Source organism: Mastigoproctus giganteus, chromosome 10 (genome assembly GCF_048544385.1).
Source record: "Mastigoproctus giganteus isolate SK-2022 chromosome 10, ASM4854438v1, whole genome shotgun sequence".
Classification (NCBI taxonomy): domain Eukaryota; kingdom Metazoa; phylum Arthropoda; class Arachnida; order Uropygi; family Thelyphonidae; genus Mastigoproctus; species Mastigoproctus giganteus.
Genome location: NC_143584.1, coordinates 133,858,769 through 133,882,000, shown reverse-complemented (window position 1 = coordinate 133,882,000; position 23,232 = coordinate 133,858,769). Strand labels below are relative to the sequence as shown.

General features: G+C 37.1%; 1 protein-coding gene across 1 annotated transcript in view; it reads right to left on the bottom strand.

The window, feature by feature from the left end:
- The window catches only part of LOC150079292 (polyamine-transporting ATPase 13A3-like), a 559,638-nt gene that overhangs the window by 7,059 nt on the left and 529,347 nt on the right, over positions 1–23,232 (bottom strand). Inside the window, exons 27-28 of the mRNA XM_090383023.1 lie at positions 18,914–19,059; positions 14,801–14,889 (exon numbers count right to left, since the gene is read on the bottom strand). Of these exons, the coding sequence (XP_090239149.1) occupies positions 14,801–14,889; positions 18,914–19,059 (235 nt within the window). The remainder of the gene's footprint in view (positions 1–14,800; positions 14,890–18,913; positions 19,060–23,232) is intronic.

The following is a 23,232-nucleotide window of genomic DNA, read 5'->3' as shown; positions in this document are numbered from 1 at the left end:
GAACTCAAAGAGGGAGAAGGATTAGAGCTGCAGTTAGCAGAGTTCCAGGCCAGTGTTTGTCGACCTGAGGTCTCAACTTGAGGATCTGGAAAGAAATCACCTGCAGAATGAAGAGTGCTACTACGAACAAGAAACTTTTAGCACCCTTAAAAATCTAGCAATGGCTTTACTCAATTTTTTCCTCTACATACTCTTGCAAGACCTTATTCTTGGCATTAAACAATATTAAGACTGACAGATGAAGTTAGTGCTGCTTGCTTGGGCTTAAAGTGCACAAAGTATCTACCTTCAATTTCAGACTTAGCAACAAAAAATTCATTAATTGATGTTAATCAAATCAAATTGTGAGAAAATCAGGCGACAACTCAGCATTGTTATGGACCTATATGAGAGCTTGAAGGATAGGGTGGATGCCCTCAAAGGATCTAAATTGAAGGGCCTATCAGCTGCCCACATCAATGCCAGAGCTTGCACTTGATCATCACGCAACACAGCGGCAACCCCCAAGGCAGAAAGCGCTAGTCCCACAGGAATAGTAGTTGTTGGTGACTCTATTGTCAGGGAAACGGGGAACATGGTATGTAAAAAGGATAGGTGGAACAGGACCAGGGGCAAAGGTTGATGACGTTGTAGAGCGGATATCATCTTTTAAAGGCACAAAAGTTGATATTGTTGTACACGTTGGCACTAATGATATTAAGAGTAGGAGACCGGCGGAATTATTTAACAAGTACAGGTCACTGTTGAAAAAAAGCCGTGAATTAGGGTTGAATTTGAAAGTGTCTGCAATTCTGCCCAGACACGACAGGAGGGAGTATATGATGAGAGCCTTCTCAATCAATTCGGCCCTGGAAAGATTGTGCAAGGCTCAAGGGGTAGAATTTTTTTCAGCCCGGTTTTTAACACATGGGTTGTGTTGAGGGTAGCTAAGAATAGGAACAGGTGCATGTATAATTGCGTGTACACCAATGCTAGGAATTTGAGGTATTGCTCAAAACATCAAAGGCAGATATTGTTGCGATATCAGAGACGTGGTGTAACACAGATATAAGGAATGCAGAACTGGAATTTGGGCAGTACAATGTGTATAGGAAGGGAGGAGGGGTTATGCTATTAGTTAAGAAACACACAAAATCCAAGGAAGTGAAGCCAGTCGAAATCACTGGACAGTTTGGTGTGATATAAGCATTGAGAGTAGGAGTGTGCTATAGGCCTAATGACTCTGATGAGTATAATAAGAAACCGTACAGGGAAATAGAGTGGGCCAGTAAATCAGAGAGTTTTATTTTCATAGATATTGACTGGAATTTGTAGGTTGGTCACTCACACCCTAGCAAGGCTTTTGTGGATTTATTGGATGATTGTTTTCTACATCAGCATATTCGGGAGGAAACTAGAGGGAGCAATACTCTTGATCTGATTATCAGTAGTGATTCTTCATGCATTAAGAATGCAGATAAAGGCACAAAAGGTGGCAGTGATCACAGTGTGCTGAAGTGGGATTTACTCAAAGAGGTAACTACCATCAGGAGTAAAGGGAAGGGTTTTTGCTTTCGCAAAGGTGACTACGGTGGTCTGAGACAGTACTTAATTCTATGGGTAGGACCAACTGATGATGATACCAACAGCAAATTCAAAATGGGAAGCATTCAAAGAATTTATCTTGGAAGCTACTAGGCTTTACATACCAACTAAGAAATATTGTTCAAGATTTAAGCCTAAATGGATGTCAGATGAACTAATGAGACATATGGCAGAGAAGAAAAATGCATGGGATACATATAAATTAATGGGTGACATGGTTGTCACCCATTAATTCATGGTGACATGGAAGCCTATGATAGATATAAGCTGGTCTGTAACCAAGTCGCAAAGGAAGACAGAAAAGAGTTCTTTACCTATGTAAACTGAAAGGGATGAATCAGATTATCAGATTGGTCCACTGGATATTGATGGTTCAACTCCTGATGATCCTGCTCAGGTGGCTAACAAACTAAATGAGTATTTTGCATCTACATTCACACATGAGGAATGCCAGAGGTGAAGTAAACTCTGGCAGTGAGCTAGATGATTTTGTAATAAGTGAGAGGAAAGTGGAGGAGAAATTGTTGAAGATAAACATAAAAAAGGCACCTGGGAGGGGTGGATGGGATCTATCCAGTTATATTAAAGGAGGCAGCAAAGGAAGTAAGTAAACCCTTAGCCATAATTATGAGAGCTTCTTTGAACTCAGGGGAGGTACCCATGGACTGGCGATGTGCAAATGTGACTCCAATTCACAAAGGGCGACACAAGTAATTATAGACCTGTTAGTTTAACTTCTGTTCTAGGAAAATTAATGGAGGAACTGGTTAAAGAGCTACTGCAGGATCATCTAGACAAGATTTCAGTTATAGCTCTGACACAGCATGGTTTTGTTAAGGGAAAGTCTTGTCTGACCAATTTTATTGGATACTATGATGTGGTCACAAAGGAACTGGATGCAGGGAAGACTGCATCCAGTCCACATGGAAGACTGCTGAACAAATTGGAGCAGTGTGGCATTGGAGGCAAATTGCTGGGATGGGGGAAAAGACAGAGTGGTAATCAATGGACATTGCTTCTTGTGCCTCTTCTACTACTTTCCTGTGACGTTTCTGGGTTCCTATGCGATTCACATTCCTTTAGATGTTACCTACCTCCCCTAAACGTTTGTACCAATATTTTTGAGACACCCTGTATATTTATTTATTTATTTTTTTCCTGTTCAATTCAAAATTACTATTAAAAGTAGGGTAATTTTTTAGTGCACTATTTTAGCCCAATTATCAGTGTACATATTGTTCGTTTTCTATTGTAAATCACTGATTTTTCTTTTACCTTTTCTCACTTTATACTTCTGCATAATTGCAGTTTTCCTCCTGTTTGAAACTGTTTTTTCATTATTATTATTATTTTACTGGTATTTCATTTTTGTAATTATTTGCCATTTCAATTTATAATACATAACACCACACATGATTGGACTGTATTTTTTTAAAATAAATGTTTCTCTTTTATTCGGGTGGGGGGGGGGGTTGACACGCTGGGAGAGTCAAGTTAGGCATTTTTGAATTTTTGACACGTTGGCCTAAAAGGTTCACCATCACTGGCATAGAGGTAGTGACATCTACAAAAAAAAGTAGTAATGTAGTTATGTGATTTAGTCTGGAGTAGATGGGTTGAGGGAGAAGCGAATTGATATCATGTATCGTTCAGGTGGATAAAAAAAAGTAGCCTTCTGCTGACACATTCTTGCATGTTTATAGTGCTGGTGGTGCGGTGCAGACTGTCTTTGCAATTACAAGATTAGTGCGTAAAACTAGTAAGCATAACTAAACTCACTTCCTTGTATAAATATTTTTTTGATAATTATAAGTATTTCGAAATATTATGATCATGGATTTGTGATTGAAAAAAAAAAAAAAAAAAAAAAATTTAAAATGAGAAGCAAGTACTTCTAGTAGTGCAACTGTGGGGTTGATGAAAATGAACACAATATTATCACACTTCAAAGTGAGGATGAACAATTACAGCCTTTTGTTCCCCAGAAACCAACTAATAAAAGACCAAAATGAAAGTATGACATCAGTTATTTGAATTTTGGCTTTATATATGTTGGAAATAATGATACACAGTGAGTCGTGTGTAATAAAATATTAGCATACAGTTCTTTGGCTCCTGCTAAACTTGTGTTACGTAACTAATAAAGTTTGGGAGTGAACATGGAAGAAACATTTTCCCACAAAGATGGGGTAAGACCATATATGGTAAATGTAGTTCTTTGTCCATCAACAGTTGCAATTAGGATAAACTTCAATTGATATGTGCATGACGATTGCATCTTACCAATGCCAGAGTAATACATCAACTATGACCCTGTATATTAAAGGTGGGAGAAATAAACAGGAAAACCTGTACAGGTAGTCTCTGTTTATATCAGGGATGTGTACCAAAACAAGGTAAATGGGACACAGGGATGCATTCCTGTGATCAAATTTTTGGATTTGTTAAGTTAAGCTTTACTTAACCACTCATTAAAAAAAAAAAAATGTTATAATTTAGTTTTAAGAAGCTAAGCATAAAAATATCCTGGAATCCTTTTTGCCCTGAGCTGCTTTACTTGCAGTGCTGGCTACACTCTTATCCTTCGTTGCAGTTACTCCAACTCATCCAGATCCTCAGCTTCGTGACCAACACTCTCCACCATGTTACTTAAATTGACCTTGGTTTTAGGAACATCAGAAAGCTCCATGAATACACTCTGGCAACATTGTATCCTCTCACGAACTCTTGAACTACCTGTCGGTTCGCATTATCTGTCCCAGTGATTGGTTGTCCACTAGGAATAATAGATTTTGAATATTGTTATCATCATCATCATCAGACATTTTCAATCCACTGCAGAATGAAGGCCTCTCCAGCAACTTTCCAGTTCCTTCTGTTTTGAGCACTGGGCCATCCATTTACTACCCAAAAACTCATGAATTTCATCTATCCATCTCCGCCTTTGTCTTCCAGGTTTTCTTCTAGCTCCTCTTGGGTACCATTCTGTCATTTTCTTAGTCCATCTGTCATCATGTCTTCGAGCTATGTGTCCTGCCCAAGACCATTTTAGTTCTTTAGTTTTGATAAGAATGTCCTTTACTTGAGTTTGCTGCCTAATCCATGTTTCTCTCTTCTTATCTAACAGTCTGATTCTCAATATAATTCGTTCCATTCTTCACTGTGTAGTTCTCAGCTTCTCTTCCATTCTTTTGGTAAGTGCCCAAGTTTCACTTCAAGTCATGGTGGGGAGTATACATTGGTTCATTATTTTACGTTTCAGACAAACTGGGATATTGCTCTTCAGTATGTGACTATATTTAATGAATGCTATCCATCCAAAATTTATTCTTCTCTTGACTTCCAGCCATTTATCATTATTACAGCTAATAACTTGTCCCAGATAAGTATATGACTCCACCTTTTCAATTACTGCTCCTTCAATCATTATTTCCCTTTCTGTGGCATATTTGTTCATCATTACTTTTGTTTTAGCCATATTCATCTTTACTCCAAAATCCTTACTAACTGTGCATAACTGATTAAGATTTTCCTCTAATTCTTTGGGATCGTGGCTTATGACCACAATGTAATCTGCAAATCGTAAATGGTTTAGGTACTCTCCGTTCACATTGACTCCTTTCTGCGACCAGTCTAATCTTCTAAAAGCTTCTTCAAGGGCAGCAGTAAACAGCTTCGGAGATATTGTGTCTCCTTGTCGAACTCCTTTCTCGATTTTAAATTTGCTACTGTCTTTGTCTAGTCTAATAAAGGAGGTAGCATTCTAATATATTTTCTTCAAAATCATAATATATGGGGTATCAATGCCTTGTCTTTCCAGTGCCCGAAACATTGCCTTGTGCTGTATGGAGTCAAATGCCTTTTCATAATCCACAAATGCCAGGCATAATGGTGTTTTATATTCATTTGCTTTCTCCATTAGCTGTGATATTACGTGAAGGTGATCCATAGTTGAGAATCCTGTCCTAAAGCCAGCTTGCTCTTTCGGTTAATTCTCATCAAGTATTCTTTCTAATCTGTTAGTAATGACCCTTGTGAACAACTTGTACATGTGGGATAACAAGCTAATTGGTCTATAATTTCCAATTTATCTCCTTTCTTATGCAGCAAAACTATGATTGCATTATTCCACTGCTTAGGCATCACACCTTTTCTAATGCACTTTGTAAAGAGCCTTGCCAGTTTTTGTGTTATGTCTCTTCCTCCCAATTTTAACGACTCTACAGTAACTTCATCTTCCCCCGGGGCTTTCTGATTCTTCATTTTCTTCAATGCATGTTCTACCTCATCAGCAAGAATATCGGGTATGTTGTATGTGTTGCTACTTTGCAATCCATCTTCCCCACTGCTGGCATCATTCCCTCGCTCCTTGTATAATTCTCTATAGTAGTCTTCTGCTGTTTATAAGTACACCATCACTATTCTTCAGTTTCTGTATTACTGCTCATGGCTGCTGATTTAAATCCTTTGTTTTTCCCTTAATGTTTGTTCTACTTTTCTTGTGTCCTCTCTGAGTCTCTAATGGCTTTGCATAACTCAGTATACTCAATTTTCTCCCTGTCAGTGTTTTTCTTGCTCTTCATTTGTTGTCTTCGGTTCATCATGACAAGTGTTTCTTGACTAATTTTTTCTTCTTTGGATTTCTTTTTCCCTATAGGTTTCTTGGGCTTTATCACTTTCAGAAAGTTGTAATATTCCTCGTCGATATCTTGGTCCTGAGCAGTCTGCAGAAGCTCAAACTTGTTCTTAAGTTCCAGCACATACTGCTTTTTCTCCTCCTCTGTTATCTCAAAGACCTTTGTATTATTTACTTGAGTCAGTTTTTTCCTTTCCTTTCCTACATCTATATCAAGTGTACATCTTACCATTCTGTGATCACTTCCAACATTTACCTTATTCAGGACAGTAACATCATTCACAATATATCTTCTTTTGGTGAGGACGAAGTCGATTTCATTAGTTGTTAATCCATTTGGACTCTTCCATGTCCACTTTCTGTTTACCCTTTTCTTGAAAAAAGTGTTCATTACTGACAGTCCTTGAGATTCTACAAATTCCACAAGTCTTTCACCTCTTTTATTTCTTTCACCAATTCCAAAATCTCCTATAGTTCCTCTTTCTGCGCTGTTTTGCCTTTTTCCAACCTTAGCATTGAAGTCCCCCATAATAATAGTGTAGTGCGTTTTCTGCTCATCTAGAAGACTCAATTTCGGTGTACATTTCTTCAACCTCTTCATCATCATGGCTCGATGTTTGTGCATAAATCATTATAATCTTTAGCTTGTACCTCTTAGAAATCTTGAGTATTAGTCTTGACACCCTTGGCTTTTTGATGTACTTTTGAATTCCAAAATGTTGTTTTTAAAATCTTTATGGACCAGAAACCCAACTCCACCTTCACTCCTTTCACTGTTTCCATTGGTGTACAGCAGATTTCACCATAACACTGTAACTAAAAACCCACAGACTTCCAGTTATCGGTATTATCACAATAAGATCAAGTTTACTACTCATTTATAATAGATTGTGCTTTAGAAAAATTTCAAAATTGATTCTTATAACAGAATATATGATAACGATGAAAGTGTAGTGCAATTTCTATTATAAAAATGACCCTTTAGAGAGATAAATTGCTTAGTTATATAGCAAAAATTTCAACTTTCGAGGTCTTGGAACAAATTACCAATATGTTATTGGTTTCACGATACCTCCATTTATTCCTACGGGATGCAAAATACGTTTCTACCAACAAGTAAAAATTTACGTAAAGTCAAGTAATGCATGTAATATAAAAGTTAAAAGAATTATGCATCCTATTAATTTCCATGAAAAGGAAATTGTCACGAATGCATTTCAAGAAAGGTGGAATCTGTTAATGAGCTTTGCTATTTTCATCATTGGATTGTGCGACAACTTGGGATCAAGTTGTATGAAAGGAAAAAGAAATGACATTTGTATATGAGGATAAGATAAATAGTCAGGCCTGTGGACGATGCAGCTTCCCTTAAGTTTAGGTTGTTACAATTGGAACATTTGCAGTAGGTTATGAATGAAGCTTTAAAGAACATTGAACACTCTTTTCAAAAAGGTCATCTGGAGGAGGCTCTGTCTGCTCTATTAAAATCTGAATCTTTTGTACTACAGAATAATCAGGGAATGGTTCATTCATTCTCATTAACAGAGGGGAAACCACATAAACGGTTCAATGGCCTTCCTTGTGGTTATGATGATGAAAACACTGTGAGGCTGATGTATAATAGATTAACTGTGAAAGGTTCTGCAGTAGGAAGAGTCCTGCCTGAGGATTGCTGTTCATCACTAAATATGCACATTGGTTTGAGTCCAATACACAGGATAACATGACCTCTATGCCGGATTATAATTTTTGATGTGGAAAAAGGAATTCAAGAAATCTATGAATGAAATCCAGCAGATTTGATATATCAAAGGATGAATTCACTAGAGAGTGCAAGGTCTCTTTTTCGAGGGTAAACAAGTTTAATTAGTGCAAGGACTGGATATTAACCATGCACCCAGAATTAGAGAAAAACTTGAGCATTCTGGATGTGTATATATGGGCACTGTAGTTATCATCTAACAATGTGTTTCGCTGTTTAAGATATGGACATACTGCAGGATGTTGCAATTCACAAGAACTGATCTGCTCACATTGTGGAAGATGTGGGCACTCCTATATTGATTGTACGTACAGGAACACTTAACTGGCATGCTAACTGTTTGGCTGAAAATTGCTGTTCATCCCATTTAAGAAGTGCTCTATGTCCATATTTCTGGAGGGCCTGGCACCTTTCAAAAAGATGTTACTGGAATCAGTACTTGCTATATTTCTTTTGACTAATGCTTTTTCCTTCCTCAGTATGCTGGGTATATTGATACAATAATATTTAGATAGTAGATCCCTGGCCCAGCTCCACATGCCAGGGTTGGAAACTAGCTTATGGCCAGTCACACTATACTGATTTACCTGTACGGTATCTGCATATAATAAACATGGGGTTGCCAAGTTTCATAGGGCCACACACACATCAACAAATAAAAGAAATGTACTTATTATTATTATTATTAGCCATATGGTGCAAGGAAGCCTGAGGCTTATGCTGCACCAGCCAAAAAAAAAAAAAAAAAATTGATTTACCCTAGGACCGAGAGAGAGAAAAGTAGAAGGAAATCACCAAGAAAGAGAAGAATGATGATATCTAGCTCGGGACCCTTGGGTGTGCCAAGCCCATACTCACCAGATGTGAGCCCCTGGGATACATTGTTAAGCAAGTTCTCAGATCTGCCCTACAATGTCATCTACTTTTACTCCTAGAAGCAGATACTAATTAGTACAACTGCAGGTCTTGACATAAAAGTATATGGAAATGTCAAAATCTATGCAGACCAGTTTTATAGAAATATCTAGAAGTATGCGTGATACTCTCTATCAACAATAGTGTTAGACTTTAATGAACCTGAAGTCCTCATTAACTCAGAATGGTTTGTCAAAACTTTGAACTGCCCATATCTCAGGATTAGACAGAAGGAATCACCCTGGCAACTAAATTCAAGCCTTGCTTCAAATGGCACTGGAAAACACCGAAACATTGTGTAGTCCAGATTTGTCACCATATAATTTCAAGTTTTTGGTTCACTGATAGGTGGAAGGCATATACAGATTATTGAAGTCATGGGAGGTATGGCTGAAGATAAATTTTGTCAAAAGTCATTGCCATAAGTGTGTTTTAATTGAACAACTTTTGTAGTAATCCAGGCCCAGGAGATGAATATTTTATTTTATTCACAACAGGCAACCATTAAAATGTATCCAAGAGCAGAAAAATTGATAACAATAATATAGATTTAAAAATTAAAATCATATGTACAAAAGAGGATTGCATTAAGTTAAGTTACTGGTGAAACAAATAATAATAAACTACAATAATTAGATGAGAGCTAGTCACTTTGCAGTTTAAGAGAAGAGGCAAAAAAGTCAATGAGAGAGTCATTTGCTAATTCCATTCAGTGGACCAAACTTCATAAAGTCCGTGGTGGCAGGGTCAAGGCGAAACAGCGTACAGTTCCTAACTTGTCTACAAGGAGGATATCAGTTGCTTCATAAGTTCCAGTGATTACTTTGACTCAAAGAGTGATGTCAGCAATAATTCTTCTAGTGCACAGAGGCCTCAGATGAGGGTAATCACATAGCGATTCATAATACACTGAGTGATAGAATAGAGGATTACGGTATGTGTAAGGTAATGGACAAAATTTTTTTGGACTGCTTCAATTTTGTTAATTAAAGTTTTCGTGTGAGGATTCCAGATGGGTGAGCTGAATTCAAGGATTGGCACAACAATGGTTTTGTATAGGACAATAGCATATCTGAAGTTTTTGAACTTGTACGTGTTCCTTTTGATAAATTCCAGTGTTCTGAATGCTTTGCTGGTGATTTTAAGGACATGGGCATCAAATTTCGCACTGCTGGAGAAGAGAACCTGAAATCTTTAACTTGGTCACACCTTTCGATGATCACAGAGTTAACAGTGTACTCCGTATTTATTAGTGGTGGAGATCTGCAGGATGAGCAGACAATCCATTCAGAGATAGTCACAGAGAGAATTTATTGAGGGCACATTGAAGCTGTTGAGAATCCGTTATTTCCTTCACTCCTGAGTAGATCTTAAGATCATCCACACAGAGAGCAACTTGAATATTGGAGGTGCAGATGATCCTTGAGGTACTTCACTTGATTGACGATAACGCTCAAGGAACGATGCGTTATATAGCTGTGTAGCCATGAGAGCAAAGGGTCACGGATATATCTGTGTAGACTGCATCAACTTGTAGGTGGTTATCAAGAACTTCTCAGGTATATTGCCAGAAAGGAAGCAAATTTGTGACTACAGAAACCATGTTGCTTCTGATCAATGAAAGGCCTGTGTATTGCTGTGTCGAAGAGTTTAGCCAGACTGTTTTGCAACGATATGGGTCTGTAATCAGTTACATCATTTTTATCACCTTTCTTGAAAAAAAACTATATTGACCTACTTAAAGTGCATATGATACTTCCCTTGGCTGAGAGAGACAAGTTGAAGCTGTAAAAATATACTACACTATCCGTTTCTCAATTTTAAAAATTAGAAGGACAAAATGTTCATTTTGTAGATATGCAATTCAAATTGATAAGTACTATTTCTTTAGTATTGGCATATGATGCAAAAAAGCAAGCTTATACAGCATCAGCCAAAAAAAAACCCCTTCCCATTTAACCCCGTCCATTCACTACAAAAGTTTGTCCAGTTCTTCCTTGAATTTATTTAAGCTATCAACTTCTACAATGATAGATGGAGGTATGTTCCTGCAATCAGCTACCCACTGCCTTTCCTCACTTTCAATTTATGCTCCCTCAGGTTTATAATCTGAGGAAGAATCCCAAAACATTGAGCATGCTCAAGGCACCTTATACAACTCAATCAGATCAACTCGCAAGTGCCTAATCTCCACATGCTACAATTTGCAGAATTTAAGCCTTTCTTGGTAAGAGCAGCCCTTTGATCCCCTCACGAACCTTGTTGCCCTTCTCTGTACTCATTCTAGCAACACAGTATTCAAGGTACTTGACCATTGCCATATACAAAGGGATTACACCTGCATATCATTGACAAGCTCTGGCAGCCTGTCTGCACTGCTCAGAACACTTCATATCTGACTGCACAATTACCCCCAAATATTTTTGATTCTTCACTACCCTGAGTGTAGTAGCACACAGTTGGTACGTTTCTCTGGGATTACTGTTACTCATATGCAGTACTTTGCAGTTGTCACTTCTCAGCCAAGCTTTTCTAGATCCTGTTGAAGTAGCATACTGTCATTAACAACTCTGCAAACTTGGACATTAGTGCATGTAGAGCAGTGTCCATTAATTACCACTTTCTGTCATCTCCCACTCAACCATCCCTTTATCCATTGTAGCAACTTGCCCTTAATGCGATACTGCTCTAATTTGTACGGTAGTTTTCCATGTGCAAAAGCTTTCCTAAAATCCAAGTGTACAATATCAAAATAATTTTTTGCATCAAGTTCCTTTGTGACCACATCATAATGGCTGGGGCAGAATTATTACTGTAGTCTTGTCTAGATGATCCTGCAATGCTTCTTTAACCAGTGACCCCATTATTTCCCTTGGAACATAAGTAAACTGACTGGTCTGTAATTACTCATGTCACCCTTTAATCCCCCTTTGTGAACTGGGGATACATTTGTGCATCTCCAGTCCAAGAATGTTCTCATAATTATGACTAAGGGTTTGCTTACTTCCTTTCCAGCTCCTTTAATATAGCTGGATAGATTCCATCCACCCCAGGAGCCTTGCTTATATTTAATTTCAACGATTTCTCCTCCACTTTGCTCTCCATTATTACAAAATTATTTAGCTCCCTGTTAGAGTTTAATAAGCTTTTTTTCTCCAATTCCCTACAGAATTCCTCATGTGTGAATGTAGATACAAAATACTCATTCAATTTGTCAGTGATTTGAGAAAGATCATCAATATTAAGTGGACCAATCTGATTCATCCCCTTCCTTCTATAGTTTATATAATTAAAGAAGTCTTTCCTGTTTTTCTTTGCATCCTTTGCCAAGGATTTCTTGTAATCTACCTTTGTGACTTGATTACAGACTAACTTATATCTACCACAGACTTCTGTGTCGTCTGATAATTTATATGCATCCCATGCATTTTTCTTCTCTGCCACGAATCTCATTATTTCATCTGACATACATTTGGGCTTAACCCTTGCACAGTATTTATTAGTTGGTATGAAAAGCCTAGTAGCATTCCCAGATTAATTCCTTCCCATTTAGAATTTGCTGATGATATCAGCATCAGTTGGTCCCACTTATAGAATTTAAAAATTGTGTCAGACCACTGTAGTCACCTTTATGAAAGCAAAAACCCTTCCCTCTATGATTCAATGATTTGGAAGTATGATTCCATGATCACTTCCACATAGTGGTTCCTTTATTTTCAGATTCTTAATGCATGAAGAATCAGATCAAGAGTATTACTCCCTCTGGATGCTGCTGCAGAAAACAATCATCCACAAAAGCCATGCTAGTGTGCAGTGATCAACCCACAAGTTCCAGTTAAAATCCCCCACTATGAGACTTTCTGGGGTCACTCCATTTCTCTCTTTGTTGTATTACATATAAAAGCAAAGAGTGAGTTGTAATATATTCATCAGTATTTTGTTATGCAAGATAAGGTCCACACAAAAAATAATTTTGATATATATATACAGTCGATTCCGGTTATTTGGGGGACATATCGGGACTAGTGCATTTTGGCCGATTAAGTGACTACCCCAATTATCCGAAGTTTCACGTAAATAGTTAAAAATACAATGGACCTTGCTTTACAATTAGTTCACTGTACAATCAACTCACCACAGTAAAGTACCGTTCACTATACGATGTGTAGTAAGTGCCGGTCATTGTGATTACGTTTGTGAATTGAATTTTAATTCTATTAAACAGCGATTCTAATTAGCAAAAATAGGAAGAATATTATTCACAGGCTATAAAAGTAAAGATATATTAAACACAAATTTACCCTTTATTACCTTACCAATTAAAAAATTAAATGATACGTGATAATCGGAATAATTAATACGTACTGTAATACGTACATACTAACTAGTTGACATTTGTGGGTGATGAAGGAATGAAGAGAAGATTCTGAAAATAATTTTTTTTTATATGGTTGAAGATCCCATGGAAGTGTAAACACATTTCACCATAATAACCCCCAGAATTCCAGCTGTCGGTATTATCACAAATTCAATAAGATCGAGTTTACTATCCGTTTAGATTGCACTAACAGAAAAGCCCAATAAACAGGTGACTGCTAATTGTTTTATGGTTGTGACCTCCAGAAATCTGACTGAACCACGTGGTATGGTCAGAGACAATTGTAGGGTGGTCTCCTGCCCTGATTAAATGGCATGCTGTCCCAATTAAGTGAAGTAAACCCTGGCTATTTTCTCAATTGGGTTCTGTTTTTTAAGATTTGCCCCAAATAAACAGCTGCCCTGATTAACCGGTGGCCTAAATAACTGGAATCCACTGTACTTGGATTTCAGGAAGCTTTTAATATAGTTGCACATAAGACTACTGTACAAACTGGAGCACTGCGGCATTAAGGGTAAGTTACTGCTATAGATAAAGGGGTGGTTATCAATGGGCACTGCTCTTCATGGACTAATGTTATTAGTGGGGTTCAGGGCTGGTTCTATTCTTGTTTTCAATATTTATCAATGAAGGTATATCAGGCTTAATGTCTAAGTTTGCATATAATATAAAGGTTGTCAGGGTGAGCAACTACAACAAAATACAGGAAAATTAATGGGCTGAGAAAAGGAAGCTGAACATTGACAAATGCAAGGTACTGCATATGGCTAGCAGTAATTCCAAAGTAGCTTATCAACTGTGTCAGGGTAGTGGAGAACAAAAAAGACCGGGGGGGGGGGAGTTATTGTGCAGTCAGACATGCTGCCAGAACAGCTCATGGGGTTTTGTCAATGATATACAGAAACTTTTCTAGCAAGGATAAGGAGGTGATCATCCTTTTGTACAAGGTCATGGTTAGGCCACATCTTGAGTACTGTATACAGGTCTGGAGACTTCACTTTAGGAAAGATATAGATCTGCTGGAACATGTGCAGAGATGGGCAACCAGACTAGTGAGGGAACAAAAGGATTGTCTTATCTAGAAATGTTTTAGTTCTGCAAAATGCAGTGTCTCAAGACTAGGCACCTGTAGGGAGATCTGATTGAGGTGTTTAAAGCCTTGAATGGATTAAGTAAGCTGAATAGTAATGGCATTCCTCCACACATGAGGGGGATATAAATTCAAGTTGAGGAAGGATGGTTGCAGGATAGATTGTGTGGAAGTTGCCTTCAGTCAGCGGGCGATTGACTGCTGAAACAGGCTTCCATCTGTTATTGTGGAAGTGAATGGATTGAATAAATTCAAGGAAGAACTAGACAAATTCTTGGAGGATACGGATGGGCGAACTGTGTAGGTTTTTTTATGGGATCATTTGACATTACTACTATTATACTGAAATTTAGAAAATTCCAAAATATATGGAAGATTTCCTATAAGGTTGCCTAGTCTTTTGTTAAAAAAAATATTTAATGTAATGGTACTTACTGTGAAGAAATGGGCTACCTGAGGAAAAGGATTAAATAGTAACAGAGTTGTAAATGCTGTCAACGTGATAAGTGCTCCTACGAACCAAACTGGAAGAAAAAAAATATATATATCCTTTAAGGAACCTTATCATAGAAAGCATATAAATATGAATTCTGCTAAAGAGTATAAAATGATCACATTATTACACATTATTTTGTAAATTTTGTGTTGTTCCCTTAATTTAAAAATAAAAAAATAAGTGCCATATAATGCAATGGGAACATTTGTAAAACATTATGAAGTGAAATTTTAAAGATATTTATTTTTCTCCACATTTTATTCAACTGATAAATTTTCCCCTACAGGAATGGGCAAAAAAGCCTGCAATTCCACAATTTAAGAGATTATTTTGAATAACAAATATTCTGGCACATCAGAGGAGTTTACAATGAATACAATTATTAACCATATTTAGTAGTCATGTAAGATTTAATAATGGTAAACTCACATAGCCGAGTTTACCATTGTTAAAAAAAAAAAAAAAAAAAATCAGCTACATCAGGACAGTTCTGTATAAACATTAGTTCAAATTGCCCATTATTGACTTAAGCACTAGTGTAGTGTAACACTGAATATATAACTTAGCTGGCCCTCCTTTGACTAGAACATATGCCCATAAGTATTTATTTTTTTTTTTTTTTCAACCCTGGCTTGTAACTAGGGTATGCCAAGACTAATGGATTCAAATCTAGTAACCAGTCTACTTTGTCCTATCAAACCATATGCACCAAAATATGGAGGTGCTCCACTGTTACTGTATCTGCAGTTTACCTTCTTATTTGAAGAGGAACATGTTTTGCATGAAGTGGTTTGACTGGCTTTGCACATGCGTTTGCACATTGCCACATCTATAATTTAACTTATATACTGGGTAAAATATATTTCAATATAGAAATCTATGATTTGGAAACCACTGCTAATATTTCATTATTGCAGTCCAACTATTTTCATCACAAATCCATAATGGCTGATTGCTCATTTGTAAATGGAGAATACACCAATTGATAACAATCAACTGGCATCATGAGTGGGAATAAAAGCTACACTACAGTAGCTTAACTGAATAATGGTGGAAAATCTACCATTTATCAATGACTGTTGCTCTGAATATGATCCTGAAATTTGGCCATCATTTTGGGACACAATGCCTGTTCATAATCCCAAAATGCCAAGCATAGTAGTGTTTTATATTTATTTGCTTTCACCATTAGCTGTGATATTATGTGAAGGTGATCCATAGTTGAGAATCCTGTCGTAAAGCCAGTTTGCTCTTTCAGTTGATTCTCACAAGTATTCTTTCTAATCTGTTAGTGATGACCCTTGTGAACAACTTGTAGATGTGGGATAACAAGCTAATTGGTCTATAATTTTCAATTTCTGATTTGTCTCCTCTCTTATGCAGCAAAATTTTGATTGCATTATTCCACTCCTTAGGGCATGCCTTTCTTAATGTATTTTGTGAAGAGTCTTGCCAGTTTCTATGTCATGTCTCTTCCAATTTTAAAAACTCTACAGTAACTTCATCTTCACCTGGGGCTTTTTGATTCTTCATTTTCTTCAATCCATGTTCTTTCTCATCAGGAAGGATATCAGGTATGTTGTATGTGTTGAAAATTTGTGATCCATCTTCCCCACTGCTGGCATCATTCCCTTGCTCCTTATAAAATACTTTATAGTAGTCTTCTGCTATTTGAATTGTGCTTTCTTGCTATTTATAAGTATACCATCACTATTCTTCAGATTCAGTATCATTCGTCTTTCTGTATTACTGCTCATGACTGCTGATTTAAGTCCTTTGTTTTCCCATAATGCTTGTTCTAGTTTTCTTGTATTAAATTTTCTTATGTTCTCTCAGAATCTCTTTCTAATGGCTTTGCATAACTCAGTATACTCAGTTTTGTGCTTTTCGGAGTTTATCTTGCTTCTTTTGTTGTCTTCATTTCAGTATGACAAGTGTTTCTTGACTAATTTTTTCTTATTTGGATTTCTTGGGCTTTTTCACTTTCAGAGAGTTGTTTTCCTTGTCGATGTCTTCCGTGATATGTGTCTTCTGGAGGATATATATATATACAGGAAACGATTGATTAATGCGGTTTTGAACAATGCGGTTTTAATTAGTGCGCAAAATTTTTTTGATACTATCCCCTTAATATATGCGTTATCAAATTTGATTAGTGCGCTGTTTTTTTTCTTGCGGTGCTTGGCAACTCACAACGGCGCCTAAAGCGGCAAATACGTGATACGCACTCACCAGGGTCTTCTAACTTAAATGAATGGGAATCGACTCCAAAATGCTTGACAGCAGCACCCCATACCACTCTGAAATTGAAATTTGCTCATATTCTCTTATTCATATTCTCATATTCTTTTATTATTAATATTAAACTTCTTTAATATTATGATATTAAAGAAGCAGTTGAGAACATACACAAATCGTGGGAAGAAATGACGAACAGCTGCATGAGAGCTGTCTGGCAGAATCTTTTGCCTGAATGTGCAAATGATTTTTGCGGTTTCATTAATCCTGTCAACAAAATTATTGATGAAATTACTACAATTGGAAAAGACCTCGGCTTTGAGGAAGTAGATTCAGAAAACGTTAGAGAATTATTGGAATCGCATTCAAAAGACTTAAGTAACGACGATCTTCTTGAAATTGAGCATCAACATGCATACGAGGAAGAAGACGAAAATGAAGCAGAAGAAAAGCAATTTGCTCCCAAAGAAATTTCATTCAAAAAACTTGAACTATTTAATACACTTTAAAAAGCAAAAGAACTCATACTAGAGATTGATCCAGATGCAGAGAGAAGCATGAACGTTCGTTGAGGGTTAGATAAGCAAATTGATTGTTATCGCAAAATCATGGAGGAAAGGAAGAAAGCTACCACTGTTCAATTGAAGTTAGATAAGTTTTTTTTGCAAAAAATAAAATTTAAATCATACTATCTTTTTTTAAATTTATTCCTTAATAATTTAAGAACTATGCAGTGCATTATAGGTACGTATTGAGTAAGAAAAAATATATTTTTACAATTTCATAATTTTCAAGGATTCATTATAATTATTCCCATTGTTTCTTAAGTTTGATTAGTGCGGTATATTTCAAGGATTCATTAACCGCACTAATCAAGGGTTTCCTGTATATAACTGAATGAAATCAATTTCAATTTTAGGTCCAAACAACTTAAGAAATGTTGAAACTGTGAACTACCTCAAGCTAGTAGTTCGCGCGGTGTCCGACAGATGTCGAGTATCGCTGTGTTTCCCTTGAACATTTAAAATATTCCGCGGCCCACAGTTTGGGAACTGCTGTTTTATGCAATACACATTTAATTCCATAATTATTTTCATTATCTTTTACATTGTATACAGTTAAAAAGGTATTTTTAAAATTTTTATGGACATTCCAGAAGGTCAAGACCTAATTATAATTTTTCCTATTGATTATTATATTCGATTAATGCATTTCCATTTTGTGCGATGCGCTCATGGGGCGAATTAATTAAGGCCAGCCTGTATATAGAAATAAAAAGGCATTTACCTGAATACTTCAACACAACACGCTCCTGAATTCAATCGAACATAAAACTAGTTTTTAATGGCTTCTTTTCCTCAAAGACATATGAATGGTCCCTTGTGAATTTATGGATAAAAACAAGTTTAAATTCCCACTGAGCTTAAAATGTGTGTTAAAAGGTATTAATTGTAACAAACTACAGTGAGGAAGTTTTGAGAATTTTGCAAGTTCTCAAAACTTCTCTGGATTCAAAACCTCAACATTAGTGCAGTATTATTTAGTATATTTCCTACTTTTAGAACTCAATAAACCATTTAACCTGCAAAACAATGGAGTTTCTAATTTTTAAAATATTGTGTATTTTACCTGATTTGATGAAGTTAATTTTGCAATGAATTATGGATATAACAAAATTTTCATCAACTCCCTTCAAATTGGTTATAAACAGATTCAACTTTATATGTGCATCTATATAATATTAGCACTGACATTTTTAAAGTGTTCAATTTTATTTGAAGCCTTATATTTACGATATTTTGAATAAAACTTACCATTACTATATAATGACTTTCGGTATGGTGGTCCTTCAGAAAAGGTTATAGCAACAATAATGTATTGGAAGCAAGACACCAGAAAAATAACAGAATTCCTCCAATTAGGTGTAATTTCATCTGAGTGTTTTTTGCTTTTGGTATACCTGTATAAATTACACATTTAATTAGTTTCTATAACAATAATAATGTGTTTCAGAAATTTCAGTTTTTAATAACTACATGGATAAAATTATATTTGATGTGTAAATTGATTCCCTTTTTTTTTTAAACTTGTGTAGTGGCATGTAGTTGTTGTTTTGAGGGTTTTTGGTACAAGGGCCTCCTGGGCCATATTGTGCCTGTTCATTATTTTCTTGACTGAATCTTTTATATTATGGTTATCAGACAATTATACAAGGCGTCTCAAAAATATTGGTACAAACATTTAGGGGAGGTAGGTAACATCTTAAGGAATGTGAATCGCATAGGAACCCATAACTGGAAACGTCACGGGTGAGTAGTGGTAGAGGCACAAGAAGCAGAAATGACACAAGACAGTAAATAGTGGCAAACATTTATTTGACTTAATATTAACAATGGAGTACGAGATGGATGCATTTCAAGATGTTACAACAGGTGCTCGAAGGTTCCACCATGAGACGCGATGCATGCGTGACACCGAGGCAGCATGGATTGGCAGACATGGTCGAACACACCTGGATTTTCTTTGACAGTAGCAGCAGCGCAGATGAGTCTTGCCACGAGATCCATTTCCATCTCCACAGGCGATTCATACACGATAGATTTGAGGGCCCCCACAGAAAGAAATCAAGGCTCGATAAATCAGGTGAGCGTGTGGGCCAAGCAACAGGTCCACCATAGCCAATCCATCGACGCCCAAAATGCCTGTTCAAATGGTCACGAACACATCTTCCATAATGGGCAAGCACCGCGTCATTTTGAAACCAAATGTTGCATCTCACATTTGCTGGAACATCGTCAAATAACCCTGGTAGAACTTGTTCAAGAAAGATCCGATATTTAGCGGAGTTCATGTGGGATGGTAACAGGTATGGGCCGACTAAGCAGTCACCGACCATACCTGCCCACACATTTATTGCGAAGCGATGTTGTGCCGCATGGGGATGCACACTGTGTGGGTTGTCATGAGCCCACACATGAGCATTGTGCTTATTGAATAACCCTCATCCGTGAACAAAACGTAGGTTGGAAAATTCAAGTCTTGAACACTTTCTTGGAGAAACTACTGCGCAAAAGCCACACGTGCAGGATGATCTTGGGGGAGCAGTAACTGAACCCTTTGGAGATGAAACGGGTGTAAGGAATCGTCGTGCCAGACACGCTGTACACTGCAACGAGACACTCCTAAGGCAGAGGCAATGGCACGTGTGCTGGTAGTAGGATTATTATGGACTGCATTCAACACACTTTCTTCCATGGTGGGAGTTTGCGCTGAACGTGGTCTGCCTGCACCACTCCTGTTACCTCTAAATGACCCCTAATTGCACAAATTTTGATGCACATGCAAACAAATGGTGGTCCGGTACATGTCTGTCTGGGAAGAATTCTCCATAAATTGTTTGAGCGGCTCGTCCATTGCCCTCTGCTAATCCATACACTAGGTGCATGTCTGCCAGCTCACAGTTCGTATATCGATGCATGCTCTTCGTTTGGCGACTACCGCACTGTCTGCCGACTTACGGCGACGTTTCCGGTTATGGGTTCCTATGCAATTCACATTCTTTTAGATGTTACCTACCTCCCCTAAACGTTTGTACCAATATTTTTGAGACACCCTGAATAAATTTATGCATTATTGCCAAGAATGTGTAATAAAGTTAAAGGTTCCTGCAAGTTGGTTAGAGAGCAAAAACGATTTCTGGCTATTGAGTATTGAAGGTGTTCTAAGAAGGTTATGTTTAATTGTTAGTTGGGATTGACAGAAGGAACATTGAGGAGGATTCTCTACTATAAGCAAGAACAGATGAGGTGTATAGGAATGACTGATTCGGAGTCTTGCCTGCTTCTCCTGAAACTAGAAGTCCACGCTGAGGTTCTTTTTTAAGCTGGAATAGTTTATTATTTATCTGAGTTTGCTATGATTGGGACCATGATTCCTACATGCTATTTTAACAATGGATTTATAATCAGTGCATGTGCAGCACTTTCGGGTGACTGAACGATCCACACATTCATGACCAGGGATCTAGCAAAAAGTGACCATCTGGTAGGTTGTTTCAGAATGGGATGGTGGGAGAAGTAGTAGACTGAATGGTGGTGACTGCACTTAATGAATCTGTATATATCAAAGGTTGCTTATATTATCTAGGGCTAGTTTTATTGTATACAATTCTGCATTCAGTACACAGCTTTTGAGAAGGTAAAAGAAATTGCTGCAGCACCTAAGGCTTCATCTGTTTTGGAGCCATCTAAAATTCTTGAATATTAAATTTCTCTGAGTTTTCTAAGGTGTGGGCTTTATGTAACTGCTTGGCAGGGAGCCTTTTCCCCATCTCAGAAATAAATTTTCACAAAGAGGTGAGAACTGAATCCAGGAAAGTTCAAGAATAGCAACATCTTTGAGGATATGCTGGAAGGTAATGTTCCAAGTGAGCATGAGCTCTTGCAGTCGAAGAACTGCAGGGCAGTTTTCATTAAGTTTACTGTGGTATAGCATTACGTATTGAGAGTCAAACAGGTATTTCCAGATGAGATAAAATACTTTTAATTTTTGTAGCATAGTTATACAGTAACGATTTTCATTTGTCTCAATATACAGGCTGCGGACTGGAGGTGTTCTGAAGGCTCCCATGATTATCCATAGGGCATTATGCTGAATAGTATTCAGACATAATAAACAACTGTTCCTTGCAGAGTCTTAAACAGGTGATCCATAATCTAAGTAGGACTGAATTAAAGTTTTATAGCGACGTGAGAGGGAGTGCCTATCAGCACCCTTTTTAGACAGGTCGTTCGAAGGTATGCTATACGAGTAGCAAAACTAAGTTTATTATCTTGGTATAAACCCAATAAACAAAAATCACTGGTAAGAGGAATCAGGATTTTTTTAAAAATATATATATATATATTTATATATATTTATATATTCAGGATCCAGATGTAATTTCTGTTTTTTTAATTAAATTAATTGCAGTGGATTTCTTTTCTGCTAAGGAATAGCCATTCTATTGCACCCACGATTCTGTTCCGGCTATGGAAAGTTGAAGTTGCCTTTCAATGGCATTCACAATGTGACTGAAAAGCAATAACGAGGTCATCAGCATGTCTCGTGTCATATTTGTAATTCTTACTGTAAATAATGTTGCACCGAGGATGGAACCCTTGTGGTACACCCTCCTCTTTTTCAAATGATTTGGATAAACTGTTCATATATCTGACCTGAAATGTTTTGTGGTATAGGAAGTTTTGTATAAATTGGAGTAACTGACCCCTCTAACTAAAAGAATGAAAGTACTGAAGGACATCATGTTGCCAAGTGGTATCAGAGGCTTTCTCAGTATCGAAATTAACCATGACCACATGTTGTCTCCTTATGAAAGCATTGTGGATGTTTGCTTCTGCTTTGATCATCACATCTAAGGTTAAGCGATTGTTAGTTTCCAGAAACCTCATTAGCTGCCTGTGAACCATTTTTCTAAGACTTTGCCTAAACAGCTGGTCCGTGAAACTGGCCTGTAATTATGCAGGATGGTATGATCTTTCCCTGGCTTCAGAAATGTCAGGAGTGTTGTAAGTAATTTCCAAAAATACTTGATTGTAGAATTTCAACAGGGAGCTTGCTGCTTTGTTATTTATTTATTTTTTATTAACATTATATAGTAGACTCCACAGGACCACCAGCAGTACTGGATGTTTTATTGAGAGACTTTAAAAGTTCCATTAATGTGAATGGCTGATTGTATGGTCTGATACCAGAGTAGAGAAGTTTATTTTAAGTTGTTCTGCAGATGCCTTAATTTGTTGAAAGGTTTGGTTGCAAATGGATGTTGCTGATATACTGGCAAATGATTCGGCTAGTGCAGACAACTCCTGTTCTTTCGAGGTTTCTGCATGTATTTACCATTTAAGTGCCTGGATTTTCTTTCAGATAAGCCCGTTGCCTCTGTCCTTGTTATGGTGGAAGTAAAAGTTAATTAGATTACTAGTTGTAGGGAATTTGCAAAACAGATTTCAAGCTTAATTCTAAACTGTCTGTTTAACAGGTGTGCATTTCTGATTCCACCAGTAACTGCCATGTTTGCGTTTCCCCAGCAAAAGATTTAGGTATATCAGAAGTAGCAGCTTGTAATATCTGG